General features: G+C 36.6%; 1 protein-coding gene across 1 annotated transcript; it reads right to left on the bottom strand.

Moving 5' to 3' along the window:
• Positions 1-3,364: 3,364 nt before the first annotated feature.
• Positions 3,365-14,922, bottom strand: LOC310718014 (aldehyde dehydrogenase, mitochondrial-like). The gene is made up of 12 exons (XM_083526471.1): positions 14,703-14,922; positions 12,616-12,861; positions 10,486-10,565; positions 8,239-8,350; positions 6,568-6,696; positions 5,999-6,112; positions 5,481-5,583; positions 5,171-5,355; positions 4,630-4,794; positions 4,357-4,514; positions 3,997-4,111; positions 3,365-3,633 (listed from the first exon to the last, which is right to left on the bottom strand). Exons 1-12 carry the CDS (start codon positions 14,817-14,819, stop codon positions 3,601-3,603), a joined length of 1,557 nt encoding a protein of 518 aa, XP_083382597.1. The 5' UTR covers positions 14,820-14,922; the 3' UTR covers positions 3,365-3,600.
• Between the last annotated feature and the right edge of the window lie 1,064 nt (positions 14,923-15,986).

Consider the following 15,986-nt stretch of genomic DNA (forward strand, 5'->3'; position numbering starts at 1 on the left):
TTGGATCAGGCACCTTTACGGACTACTCATTCGTCCCAGCGGCGGGGTCCTGAGCCATCTGGGTACACGCGGTGCGTGTAGTAATGCAGCCTTGGAGAGGTCTGATTAGGGGTGTAAATAAAATGTGTAGTGTGACGTTTGCTTTATTGACTAACTTGCCTTTAAGGAGTTGGGTGGGATTCGGAGCTGGAGTAGATCGGAACCCTAAATAGCGTCTGATCACGACGCATTAATCCCTAATCCTGCACTGTTCTGTTCTTGGAGCGCTCTGAAGCCTTTCTCTTGTATGCACGGCCATTTGCAACGCACTCGAGCTTCATTTTATACAAATTCAAGCCGTTGTTGTCGCAGAATCAGCGATAATAAAAACACACCGAAATCGCAATGAACATTCCTTCCATTACTTTCCTTTAGTCTGGTTTCAGTTCATTTGCACTAAACCTTTGTTTACATTCACACGTGCTGTCATGTAATACTTATTCCCCCCTTCAACATTAAACACTAGTCAGATAGATAGATAGATAGACAGACATTCAGTCATGTGGATAGATAGATAGATAGATAGATAGATAGATAGATAGATAGATAGATAGATAGATAGATAGATAGATAGATAGATAGATAGATAGATAGATAGATAGATAGATATACAGTCATGTGGATAGATAGATAGATAGATAGATAGATAGATAGATAGATAGATAGATAGATAGATAGATAGATAGATAGATAGATAGATAGATAGATAGATAGATAGACAGTCATGTGGATAGATAGATAGATAGATAGATAGATAGATAGATAGATAGATAGATAGATAGATAGATAGATAGATAGATAGATAGTCAGGTGGCTAGATAGATAGATAGATAGATAGATAGATATACAGTCATGTAGATAGATAGATAGATAGATAGATAGATAGATAGATAGATAGATAGATAGATAGATAGATAGATAGATAGATAGATAGATAGATAGATATTTCTAGTGATTTCTATTTTACGAGTTTTTTTCTTGTTATTACAACTTAATTTTGTTTTGGTCTCGATGTAAATGTTTTTTCGCGGACAATTTTCTCAATGTTTATGTCGTGATAACGAGGAAAAACAACTCGTTACATTAAGATAATGAGAAAACAAGAAATAAATAAAATGTAATGCATGGCTTTTTAGGACTTTTGTATTGTGTATTTACCTTTAAAAAGAAAAGATTTAAGGTCCTATTAAACTTAACATAAACATTCATCCCATCCCAATAAAAACCTTTTAGAGAATAAAATTCCCAAAAGCACCTAAGAGAAGTTTTGATACACCAAACTACACAAAGTATGTGAACACCTGATGATCAAATCAAATTTGTTATACATATTCGTCACATACATATTAATACAGAGTACGACGTAGTGAAATTCTGCTTATGGCTGTCCAATACTGATGAATGTACAGTATCTCACAAAAGTGAGTACACGCTTCACATTTCAGCAACCATTTTAGTATTTCTTTTCAAGGGACAATACTATAGAAATGAAACTTGGATATATTTTAGAGAGGTCAATGTGCAGCTTGTGTAGCAATACAGATTTACTGTCCTGAAAATAACTCAACATACAGCCATTTTTGTCTAAATAACTGCCAACAAAAGTGAGTACACCCTAAGTTATAACTTCTGTACATTATGTAACTATGCAAAGCCACATGTCCTATTGATTATGTTGCTGTTTTTGTCTGCTTAACAGGACTATACATATTTTTGCATCTTTTAATAGAGCAGTTCAAATGTGGTGCCTGGAGTACAACCTCATGGCAAAGACTCTCTGAGGATTTGAGAATTAGAATTGTTGATCTCCACAAAGATGCAGAGGCTATAAGATCAGTAACACCCTGAAACTGAGTTACAGTGCAGTGGTCAGGGTCATACAGAGGTTTTCCAAGATGGGTTCCACTTAGAACAGGACTCGCAAGGGTCAACCAAGAAGTTGAGTCCTCGTGCTGTGCGTCAGGTGCAGAAGCTGCTTCAAAAAACAGACTCATTGCTTTAGAGGTTGCAGAAGCAGAAGGCAGTCTGTTTGCTGAAGACAATCTGTCCAATAGCATGAATTACTGGGACCATGTCCTGTGGTCTGGTGAGACTAAGATCAACTTGTTTAGCTCAGATGGTTTACAGCATGTGTGGCGACGCCCTGGTGAGGAGTAACAAGAAAATGATGTCTTGCTTTCAGTCAAGCATGGTGGCGGTAGCCTCTTGGTCTGGAGCTGCATGAGTGCTGCAGAAACTGTCCTGAATGGTATTTTTCCAACCCCAAACACACCACCAAGATGACACCTGCCTTTCTGAGGAAGCTGAAGGTGATGTAGGGGCCAAGTATGTCTCCAGACCTGAACCCTATTGAGCACCTTTGGGGCTCCTCATGCGGAAGGTGAAGAAGCACCATGTGTCTGACATCCAGCAGCTCTGTGATGTCATTATGGAGGAGTGGAAGAGGATCCCAGCAACAACCTGTGCAGCTCTGGTGAATTCCATACCAAGGAGGAGTAATGCAGTGCTACATACCAATGGCTCTATGTTGAGTTATTTTTAGAGGACACGGTTTATTATTATTAATATTTGTGATCAACATTTGAACGATTTACATTTTTTTTTTTTTTACATTTTCTGGATTTGTGAAATATATTTTATAAAATTGAATAAAAATAAAATAGAATAAATAAAATGAATGCATTTTTATAATATTGATCAAATTAAATTGACAAATTAAATGTATAAAATAAAATATATGGAAAAAATGTTATGAAATAGTTTACATTTGTTAGACCACAGAGGTGTATGTAAGTGTGTGTGTGTGTGTGTGTTTTACATTTAATATTAGATTTTTTAAAGATATGATCTACTAAACTGTTCTACTAACTTCAGCATACTTTAACAAATATTTCCATTCTTTCCACCCTTCATTCTTTTACTCCCTCGATATGCAGAATTGTCAGGATTTTGTCCTTTTAAAAGAAATTCTTTAGGCTGGACATAAAATCCTTAAAAATCCATTGTGCTAGCGTCAGCCGCTAAGCACTTCCAGGTAAAGTACGCTGAAGAGTGAGCGAGTAGCCACATGTCACACGGCACTGACTCTAGTTTCTTTTTTAGACCACTGGCATTGTTGTGTATGGTTTCAATGTAGTAATAAAAATATAGTGTAAGTGCCATAACAGATCATAAACCGTGCATTTGAATGATACAACATGACCCTGTTTACCCTTATCCTATATTTCTCATTCATTACAAAAGCTCTGTGGTCTACTGTACATGGTAATGACTGTAAATGAAAATATACAAAAACATATATACAATAAATATAAGCACACAAAAGAAGCTTTGAAGCATTTATTGCTGAAAAACTGGGTATCGTACAAAGCCAGGTCGTTACTAGAATGGAACAAAAGAATAATATATAAGTGCTTATAACATTTATATTTTTAATATTTAACTTTTTTATGGTTTTAATACAGAATGGCTTTAGAAGTCTTATAGAAAAAGTACTCAAGGGGTCTTGAACTTGTATGCTGTTTTTGAACTCTCCGGTTCCTCCTGGTTCCTTCTAGGTGCTTACGAATTTTTCTGGGGAATCTGAATTGATACCTGTAGAACCAAAAATAACAGATTCATATTTATAAGAGGAGGTTGGGTGGGGCATGGGGGAAACTAATGTACCATCAGAATTTTATAATTTGGCTTAATGGAGACCAGCACACTACACACACCAGTGTTTAGATCAGGGCTCGAAAATGCAGTACTACAACTTGGTTGATAAATATTACAGATATTACTTGAATATCAACGGCAGAAATAAGAATAAATACCTACATATTTTTGCCATGTTTTATTATTATTTTAAGCAAACCTGTGCCCTGATCAGGCCTTTTCCTCACATGCTGTTAGATACTAATAGCCAGTGTGAAAGATACACATCCTGTTTCACAAGGATAGCGTGTGTATGCTTACGGTTTTGACTTCGGTGTAGGCTTCCAAGCCGTACTCTCCCAGTTCTCGACCATTCCCTGAGGCCTTGTAGCCACCGAATGGAGCCTGAACTCCAAACACGTTGTAGCAGTTAATCCTGTAGACATGAAAAATAAGAAAACCTGGATAAGCGCCAGTGATATGCACAGTCTCTTCATGCCAAGATTTTATTTTTTTTATCTTCACCACATGGGGGCACTGAATATTACGATGGTGTTTTAGTGTTACACAAAACATTTATTAAATAAATTAATTAATCTAAGATTACGAGAATAAAGTCAAAAAATTGACAATAAAGTCTTAGCAATAAGAGATTAAAGTGGTGATATTTTGTGTATATACCAGACAGTTCCAGCACGAAGACTGTTCGAGATGTACTGGGCCTTGCCGATGTCTGTAGTGAAGACGGCTGCTGCCAGGCCATACTTTGTGTCATTGGCTCTCTCGATAACCTCTTCTATGGTCTTAAACTTAAAAATTTGCATAACTGGACCAAAGATCTGGGAAAAAATAAAAAATAAATAAAAAAAAGGTAAGTATATTTGAGAGTTAACTAAAGCATTGATGATATTTGGTTTCTCATAATTTATGATTTAAGGGGAACTGCAGCTGCACCTCTTCACGAGCAATCGTCATGCCATCCTGGACATCTCCAAAGATGGTAGGCTGGATAAAGTAACCACGGTCTCCCACCACATCGCCTCCACACATGAGCTTTGCTCCCTCACGTTTCCCGCTGCTGATGTAGCCCAGAATCTTCCTGTACTGCTCATCATCAATCTTTATCCAAAGAGCAAATTATACATCTAATAAGAAAAATTATTCATACACAGTATGTAGAATCCTAATTCAACAACAGACACTATATGGACAAAAGTTGGTGGACACATGATCAGGAGATTGGTATGTGCTTTTTGAACAACCCATTCCACAAACTCCACTCTTCTGGGAAGATGTTCCACTAGAATTTAGAGTGTGTGTGTGTGTGTAGAGATTTGTGCTCATTCAGTCACAAGCGTGTTAGTAAATTAATCCACAGCTATTAAGAAATCAAAATGCTCCAATAAAACCATCACACTCTACATCACCCAGCAGACAGAAAAACAAAAAACAAAATAGGTTTTCATGAGTTACAAGGTGTGCCCCAGGGTCGTACCTGCGGTCCGTGCTCAGTTTGAAGGTTAAATGGATTTCCCACCACTCTCTTTGTCGCTTTGTCCACACTGCGCTCAACAAACTCATCATAGACGCTTTCATGTACATAGGTTCGTGAGCCTGCGCAGCAGCACTGACCCTGGTTGAAGAAGATGGCAATTTGGGAGTGGTCCACTGCTTGTTCCACTGCCAGAACAAAGAAAAATCACATTGATACACACTATATACTAGAAAGACAGACAGAAAATCAGGCAGAGGAAAAGACAGACAGACAGACAGACAGATAGACAGACAGACGAAAAGATACTCACTGTTGGCATCGGATAGAATGATATTGGGACTCTTCCCTCCTAGTTCCAGAGTTACCCTCTTTAGGTTGCTGGTGCCAGATGCTTGCTGAATTAGGTGGCCTACCTACAAAAATGTACTTAAATTAAATACTTGAGCAACAGTAACACATTTATACAAAAGTATGAAAAAGAAAAGCTGTTTTTGGGACTATTTGTGCACCACTGTGAGCTAGGGGTAAAGTCAATGTCTGAAGTGCATTTTTTTATTGCTGTAAATAATGAAGAAATACAAAAGAGAGAAAGAGAGAGAGAGATAAGGAAGAGACCTATGAGGAAACTGATTCTACCAGACCACCATGCCATCGATTACTTCCCTAAAACTAAACGCCTTATCATTTTTCATTCCATACATATCCCTTATGGTACCTAGAACCTTGTTGTTAAATCAACATACAGGCATTACAATAAACTCCATAATAAAAACTGCCAAAATGCAAATCTCTAACTGACACATGTAATTCTATCATTTCTACTGTTACCTCAGTGGAGCCAGTGAAGGCAATTTTATCCACATCAGGGTGGGAAGCGATGGCTGCCCCAGCTGTAGGACCCATTCCAGGAATGATGTTTACAACACCAGGGGGAAAGCCCACCTACAAGTAAGAGATTAGCGTTATGCAGGATATATATATATATTGTGCTTTACGTACATCTGCACTATTTTATTTATGTGTATCTACGTATATATATATATATATATATATATATATATATATATATATATATATATATATATACACACATACACATACACACACACATATATTTATATATTTTTTATTTTTAATGCCATAGCCTTAAAACCCATTTACCTGTACTTCTCAACAATGTCCACACATCTCTGTACTGCTATAGCCTTTAGATTTATTCACTGTACATACGTTTACATATATTACATTACATGCTGTACATATGCTACATATTTATGTACAATTGCTACTTTTTGACACTTCTTGTAGATGCAAAACTGCATTTCGTTGCTGTGTAGTGACAAAGTTTATATATATATATATATGTATAATTATTGTGATATGAAGGTATCTCATACCTCCTTGATCAGGCCGGCCACATAGAGTGCAGTAAGAGGCGTCTGCTCTGCCACCTTCATTACTACAGTGTTACCTGTAGCTAGTGCAGGTCCCAGTTTCCATGCTTGCATCAGTAAAGGGAAATTCCACTGGCAAAATAAAAGACAAATATGCTATTAACAGTAGAAAGAATGTCTCATATAAAACTTTATACTAAGGAGCTTTCTGTGTGTTTTAAATAAGTGTGAACATACAGTATAGTAGAGAATAGCATTACTCTATATAGCTCTCAAAATCAGAAGTGAGCTCACATGCAAGAAAATCAAAGACCAAAGTTTGAAAGTAGTATTGGTACATGTGATATTTATAACCTCACTATCGAAAGGCACCTTTGAACCATAATATCTGGGGCTATCTACCTTTCTTTCCATTTTAAATTGCATTCATTTTGGTGGTCCCTTTCACAAAAGACCAGTTTTACACATCAGGTATAATATACTTACTTATATACATTTATAAATGGTGTTTATTATTTCACATACATTCAAACTTCGCCCTCTATTGGGAAAAACTGTCTCCTCCAATTCTTCCTTTCATTTCTTTTCTAGCTCTGCCATACACATACACACCTTTAAATATCAGCTTTGGGCAAAACTTGCTTTCTTTTAATGTTAAAGTTATAACCTGTCTGTATTCTTTATGTGTGTAGTGGATTTGCTAAGTATTTGGACACCTTTAGTGGTTGCACATTCCTTCATTTTGCCCCACGATAAGGTTTTTGAATCTTAAATTATATATAAAATATAATATATGTATAATTGGCCCCTGTGCACAAAGCGAGCTCCAAAAAAATTGATTTTACATGAATTAAAATAGGTCTGCTATATATTAAACACCTTTGGAATAAATGTAAATACTGACTGCACCCAAGGCTTCCTCACGTCACCTACATCAATACCTGACTTTACAAGCACATTTGTGAGTGAATGAGCACAAATTCCAAAATTTTGGAACACTTTGCAATCTAGGACATTATTCGAACAGCAAATGAGGACTAAAATCACACTATAAAATTGTGTGATGATTGTGACTCAAACGTTCTTGTTCTGCCTCAGTACCTGACCTCACTACCCTGTTTTTGACCAAGTTGGCACAGATTGCCACAGACACACTCCTAATTCTTAGCAAAAGCTTTGCCAGATCAATGGAGGCTGTTCTAGTGTCTAGGCTATTACAAAAATAAGATTGCCTATTAGCAAAAAAAAAATAAAATAAAACTACTTTCCACAAGAGACACACACACACACAAAAAAAAAATAAATCAAATAGTTGCTGCAAGAGAACAATTAAATAAATGCATGCAAATTTATTTGCTCCATTATATAAAAAGCGCTGTTTGTTTAACAGATAAACTGTAAAGGATGCCTCCACACATTACTGCCAAAATGACTAGAACACAAGCATGTTGCTAAATTTACCCACACATTTAACCACGCGTGTAACTCTAGTTTACCCAAGATGGCTTTTTCCACTGACACGGTCCTTTCACCGGTGTTTAAACAGAACTCTACATCAGAGCTTCTTACACTGAGATGTGGCAAATGTGGATTCAGTTTTCACACCATATTAATAATATTTCAACAGATAATATTGACAAAAATTTACCCGAAGACAAATGAAGAAATACTTACAGGAATAATCTGCCCACATACGCCAATAGGCTCATGCCGGGTATAGCAGAAGAAATCACCGTCGATTGGAATGGTCTTGCCCTCCCATTTATCAGCCCAGCCAGCATAATACCTGCCAAATCCCAATAAACAAACACACTTAACAATCAATAGAATATTTTTACAAAAAAAATAAATAAATACAACACAACGTTCTTTTATTATTAATAGCTTTTTTTTTTTTTTTTTTTTTTTTTAAGAACAAAAACATATCAGATTTTCACAGTTGCATTAATGAAGATAAACATACAGTACAAATTTTGTCAAAAGGTTGTAAAACGCAGACTTTTATGGTTTTGAGAGACGTTCATGTTCCTTTGCTTATATGCAAATACACAAGATTTGGACAGTGAATGACTGGAAGAAGGTTCTGTAGACAGACAAGTCCAAATGAGTTAAAAATACGGAACTTGTTTAAGACAGAGAACAGGAGAGATGATGTTAGCAGACTGCCTCACCCCCACAGTCAAACATGGAGGTGGAAGCATAATGGTCTGGGATTGTTTTAGAGCAGTAAATGTTGGAGACTTATTCAAAGTGGGAAAGGAAACCTGAAACAACATGACTATCATGCCATACTTCCAAACAATTCCGTCTGGACTGCAGCTAATTGGAACCGACTTCACCATACAACAAGACAATGAGCCGAAGCGTATGGACAAGCTCGGTTAGAGATATTTAGAGAGCAAACAGTCGTCTGGAGTGACATCTATCACGGAACGGTCTCCCAGTCACCGCACCTAAATCCTACTGAACTGCTCTGGGATGAACTGGATCACAAGGTCAGAAAGAAATCTACAACTAGTGAAGAACTCTTTTTGAATGTTTTATAAGAGACATTAAGTATTTCAGCTAAATGTTTGGACAAACAAACTGTCCGGATGCCAAGATTGTGTAAAGCTGTAATTTATACAGAATAATTATTGTCTGTAACTTCACACTGTTAAATAAATAGTTTGTTGTATATAACCAACAAGAACACGCAATACGTCTCTCAAAAAGCATAAAGGACTAGGAGTTTCCAATTTTTTGACAGGCACTGTATATATCTTCATTTTAAAGGTTTTGTACTGATCAGTCTATATTATTCACATTTAAAAGCCACGTTTATGTTCCTAAAAAGAAAAAAAAGAAAATCAGGAAATGAATTAAGATTGAGAATGTCTGGTCATTTTTCAGTTATCCAGGTCACGTGAAATTCACTTACCGATTACTGAAGAAAGAAGAGAGCACGATTCAAATGTATTTCACACAAAATCTTGCAAAGCTGCACTACTAGAAAGTAGCCATTATAAAAAGTCACACCATTTCTGCTCTCTGGAAAGTAAATCCTGCTTTGAACGCAAATTCTATAGGTTTTTATAAAACATTTTTTTTAAATAACATTATTAAACAAAATAATATTGGACTGAATAATATTCAAATTCAAAATATTCTTATTCATTCATTCATTTTCTCCCGCTTATCCGTAATTCGGGTCGCGGGGGCAGCAGTCTAAGCAGGCCCCGCCTTCGACTGCTGCCCAATCCTCACAGCACCGTCCCTTACGGTCCCTCCTGCAGGTGGTGAGCCCACGGGAAGATATTCTTATTCGATTCTTCTTATTATTTTTATTCTATTTTATGCCTTGATTGGTCATTAAAAGGATTTGCAAAAATGCTTGCATGTTGCACTGTGCATGTTAGTATATGAGATCATTTTAATATGAGAATCAGCAAAGTAGCTGCAAAGAAGGAAACTTAATAAAAATAAAAAAAAACCTTTACATTTCAAGTTCCATCTTTCTAGCAGGGAATACTTGTATTATACAATCAAATTTTGGGCTCTTTAACAAAAGTGTGACATAGTGCATATGGTGTATAAGATGTGGATATGGTAGCTCAGTGGTCACGACGGCGGCCAAGCTGCTGCTCCAGGGCGTTGACCAAATGCCATGAATGTAAATAAAATACAAATGCATTTTAATGGCACTTTTTTAATCACATGAAACCAATCCAATATATCTGGATTCTATCCAATATATTTGGAAACGGTCTTACAATTACACAATTTAAATGTTCAAAGTATGAAATGTCAAGAGCATACCAAACAGCAAGTGTCCAGTGTAGTTTTTTAGAAACTTGTGCTGGAAAAGCTCAACAACAACTACAACAACTAGGTGTTCCAGTTCATCATTAAAATTTTATGCAAAACATGATCATATCTCACCTCAAACATTTGACCACCATGGGCAAATCAATGGTGTAGGCCACGGCATATGGCTTGCCATTGTCCAAAGTTTCCAGCGCCTGCAATCCAAACAGTAATGGCATATGTTACAAAAACTGACGGCGTTTTGTATCGACTGAATACATCATACAACTTTTCTCTTTTGCTGTACACTGCACTTTCTAATAAAGGGCAAAATTCAACAGACGCAGATCAAGATCAACTGATTTCCATACACACCTTCACACACATTATAACTGTTTACTATAAAGCTGAGGCGTACTTAATGTGGTAAAATTATTGCCAGTGTGAGTGTCACACCTTATGGTGGTAAATTAGTGGTTAAGAGCCTTTGGATCCGAAGGTTAGTCAAGTCAAGAAGAAGTAGTCAAGAAGCTTCTATTGTCATTTCAACCATATGTAGCTGACGCAGTAGACAGTGAAATAAAACAACATTCCTCCTAAACCCTGATGCTACATAAAACAACAAATTACAGAAAACACAAGGCTAAGGACTTGTAAGTGTCCTCGCCATGAGTTCACTAGGAGTTCAAATCCCAGTCATACCTAAGCCCTTAACCCCATAGCTTTTCAGTTGTATAAATGAGAGAAATGTAAGTCACTCTGGATAAAGACAGCTGCCAAATGCAAGAAATGTAAATGTCTTTATGATAATAGCTGCAGTCTTTAGGTCTACATCTAACTTCATTCGCTCTGTACATGTACCTTGCACAATAGCAATAACGTTGAATCTAATCTAAATCTTATCTAACTTAAAAAGTTCAGTCAAAAACAATATTGTTTTCTGAATCTTTTTAGTTTTTACTATGTATAATCACAGGGTCAACAGTGCTGTTCTCTGTACAAGAAATATCTGCTATGCCCTTTGATAATCATATAACAGTGTACTCAAGTAGAAAAAATGCTGAGTCACAGTCGGCCATTGCAACCCCAGATAAGATTCAATAATAATCTTTATCAACTTGAATTTTACAAAGTATATTATGATTATTATTCAAGAAGCGAGGGAAAGTCCTAATGACTAAACAAATTCAAGATCACCATTAACAGACACCTGCCCTCAACAACCCCAGACACAGACATGCAAGGGCCACTGCAACATGACAATACGCAGAAGGAAAAACTGCAGTGCATTTGTAGCCAGCAGCATCTAGTCCAAATTTGTATTTTACTTTAGTACAGGGCCAAACATAAAGCATTACCAGGATACACATGGGCCTATTATGACATCAGTTGAGAGAAAAACGAACAAACAAACAAACAGCTGTCATTTTTCCAATCTGTGAATATAAGCAGAATCCTTCTGAGAAATTAATTACATATTTTGGCACTTTGTATGCAATCCAGCACAGCAATCATCGAATATTCTGCCCTACACAGAGGAATTCAACAATTACAAATCCAGAAATGCAAAAAAACATGACTTGAACTGAGCATCTGTGACATAAGCTACTCTCACAGAAGCTGATAACTAGATTTGTAGCACAACATATTTATTGTAATCATCTAAAAACTTTGCATGTGGACCACAAACCAAGTTGCCCAACATGGATTTTGCACACTAGAAGTCAACCGATTTATGGATTTTACAGATAATGACAGCTGCGTTGGATTGAACTTGACGATAACCGATTGATCAAATTAAAGTTTTTAAAATGGACTCTGGATAAAACCAAACTTAACACACCATGTAAAATAGTACTGAACTTTATTACAAAAAAAAAAAAAAAAAAAAAAAAAAACAGTACTGCATCATGAAAATGTGCTAAATAAAATAAATATGAACATTTAAATTGATAAATATTTATATAATCAATAAATTCTAAATGATAAATATAATATAGCGCTCTCCATGCAGCACACAGTCTCACATGCAAGAACAAACAGCACGTAGCGTCAGTGAGTCGCCGCTAGAGGCCGCTCTCGTAATGACAGTGTACCTTCTCCAGCAACAGACACAAACCGGAAAAACTATCCATATTGATTTTTGACGATAGCTCATTGTTCCAGCAATCAGCTATCGATGCCGATCAATCTTTAAAACCAATGAATCGGTCGACCTCTTATGCACATGGTCAATCGTAGCCAGATAATACAAGTGTCACTTACTGCCAGGTAAGCGGAGTCCCTCTCGATGCAATCAGCCAGGCGGTACAGGAGGAGTCCACGCTGAGAGGCATCCATGCGTCGCCATGGAGAACCGAGCCTGAACGCGTCCTTCGCAGCCTTGACTGCTTTATCCACATCTACCTTATCACCTTCTGCAACCTGGCAGATGACTTCACCAGTGGCAGGATTGATGGTTGGAAAGGTTTTCTTGCTCACTGCATCGTGCCACTCATTGTTGATGAAGATCTGGAGGAAATAATGCACAGCTTTATACAGCACAAGAGAAACTGTTTTTTTTTTTTTACAGTGTTAAAAAGCACAAAAATGGAGGAAGTAAAAGCTTGATGGTTAATGGTTAAGACATTAGACTACTTCTTCTTCTGACCGGAAGTTCAAATCCCAGCAGAAACAAACTGCCACTGCTGGTCCCTTGAGCAAGGCAATTACGCTTAACTGCTCAGTTATATAAACATCACAAACTTGAAAGTCGCTCTGGATAAGAGCATCTACACATTAACATCTATTATGAATATATGGTAGCCATGTTGGAACCTAGCTAAAAAAAATTAACCCAGACAATCTGTAATTTATGACAAAGAATATATATATTATTGCTGCAAAAAAGTATTTCTGCATGACATATTTGTATTTATTCATTCATGTTTGTATAAATATTATTATATTATATGTAGAATTGTCATTTAAATGTATCAGTAAGATTTCTTAGTATACATTTTTTTTAGTACATGACTATAATGTACTGTACAATATTGAACCAGAGAATGTAGTATGTTGCTCAGACAGAGTAAATGGAGACAACAGAATATATATTTTATAATTCTTCCACTCAAATCTTTTGTTTATGGAGCTTACACAGTGAACAGAGGTATCGTCATACTGCCGAAACAGGTTTGGGCCTCTTCGGTTCCATGCGACATTATACAAGGGCATTCGAAAAAACTGTGCTGGAACTTTCCATGAACTTCCTATTTTTGTTCCTTCCAGAGGGGTGATGTTCAGAGGGTTGGTCAAAATGAAAAGGCCAAGAAGAACTAAATTACAGTTACATTTACCATATAGAGTATTAGATTGAAAATGTGCATAATGTTTTACTAATTGCATTAAAACACTAATCCTTCCTTTTATGAGTCCACGAAGTTTAAATTAAAATCAGTCAAAGATCAGCCCACCCATGTATCTTCTCTAAAGTGTAGATCAATCTAAAGAAGGTGTCTAATATTTGTCCATTTTGTTTCTAGGTGTATTATAGGGTGTATTATATTATGCAATTTGTTTTGAAACAACATGGTACAAGATTATTTTTTTTCTTTTAGGGATCATTTGTTTAAAAATCAATGACATGGTGTGATTGGATAAACACACTTGTTTCTTTTGAATATCTCAGAACGATCAATAGAAATATTTATAAAGAATTTGAATATTTAAAAAAAAATAAAAATAACAATTGCCAAATAAACTAATATTGAACAATTTGCATAAAATCTACATGATCATCTAGATTTTAAGACATTATATATTGTGTTCATTCTAATTAAATTAATAAATAATTAGATTAAATGTGATTCTGGTGTTACAGTATTTGGTGAGAGTGGATTGCATTGCATAGCTGCTGAAATCCCACTTATTTTTGTTTGCTTGCATTTTTTGGATAGTCCCTAAGAATCAGGATCAGGAAATGTTCTACTGCACTACTTGTGCACTACCACCAGTATTGCAACAAATCAGTCAGGAGCAGGATCTCAGTATCGAGAAATGTTCTACTGGATCCCAATCTCGATTTGATTGAACAGTGGAATAACATTTGATGGCAAATCCAACTATGTGGTCCAGAAAATTAACCTTCATTACATGAGATGTTTTTCTGTATTTACAGGAATCTTGTGTAAATAAAGTGCAGGAGTAGGAAGAAGAGAGAGAAAAGCGCAGACCTGGCACACCTGGCGCAAACCTGGTGCAGACCTGGCACACCTGGTGCACACCTGGCGCACAGAACTGGCGAAGATTGTGCTGGTTTGTTGCCAAATGCGTCACGCGGAAATCCCCTTTTAACTGTACTGGTACTCTACCTGGTTGAAGTGAACCTCGGGCTGAGGGTTCGGTGCAGGAATTGCTGCAGCGGAGAACCTGCACGCGGAGATGCGTGAGAAACGCGGGGCGATCCGTGTGAGCGCGGTACGGAGCATGGCGGAGTAACTTCTCTAACCAAGCAGAAGAAAAGCTTGGGACAGTTGTTTTCGTCCCTGCAGTGTTCCAATAAATCCCGCCCCCGAGCAGTGATTGAACCGATTAATTACCCGTGTCACACGCGATTCGTCAATCCTAGCGCAGAAGGCGGGACAAGTAAGATGCTCGAGCTGAACTAGCCAATCAGGAGACAGGAATTGGTTAAATAGCCAATCGTTTTGCAGGGGGGGGCGGGAATATAATGCTGTACTTTTTCTCATTGCAGATATAATTATATATGGTATAAAGAAAAGTAGATAATAAATGTTACATTACTCAAGTTAGTGTTGTGGTGGGAAATGAAATGTTCCATTATACCAAGCATTGTATTAAAATGGTATTAAACCATGGTTCCTCTCATATGATTCAATATTTAAAGAAAAATAGTGTTACTTTTGTGTTTCTTTTTAAATGTTCTAGTTCAGTGAAACTTGTAGTACAATAAGAAACACATTGATTTATTCTACAATAGAGCTGCTCCTTATTTTTCAAAGGTTTTCCCAAATTACATTTTTTCCTTCTCATAATTGGGCCCTAATTTGGGCATCTTTGGTCCACATGCACCCTAAAAAGTATATACTACTTTAAGAGTCATTCAGGATGGATGTTTTTGGAGCAGGACTATTTCAGTTTTCACAAATTTCCACCACTGGCCCCATTGATGATCTGCAAACCTCCAGCTGCACTGTATTTGTCAGAATGTGCAAGATATTTTGTAAAGTTTTTATCTTATTTAAAAAAAAAAAAAAAAAAAAAAAAAAAAAAGATCCTTGGACACAAAGGCTTTTCGACACGAAAGGACTCTGTACAGACCATTATTTTAATTGAGCAGTCTTTTACATGAACACATCAGAAGCAAAGTACGTTTGTATACTTATTAAATAAAAAAAAATACAAATACAAATTACAGACACCGCATGGAGATCCTTTATCAGGTTACAATACGGCGCTGAACTTCAGACTGTCAAACAAACCCTGGGAGAACATGAGTGGAAGGTAATGGCAGATTAAACTGTTTTATGGGTGTGTGCTACTTCTATGGACACTACAACTTATAAACATTCTTTATACATAAATACAACTAAAAAGTGCACATTATAGCTGGGTGTTGTGTTCATTATATTACA

Source organism: Silurus aristotelis, assembly GCF_946808225.1.
Source record: "Silurus aristotelis genome assembly, chromosome: 23".
NCBI lineage: Eukaryota > Metazoa > Chordata > Actinopteri > Siluriformes > Siluridae > Silurus > Silurus aristotelis.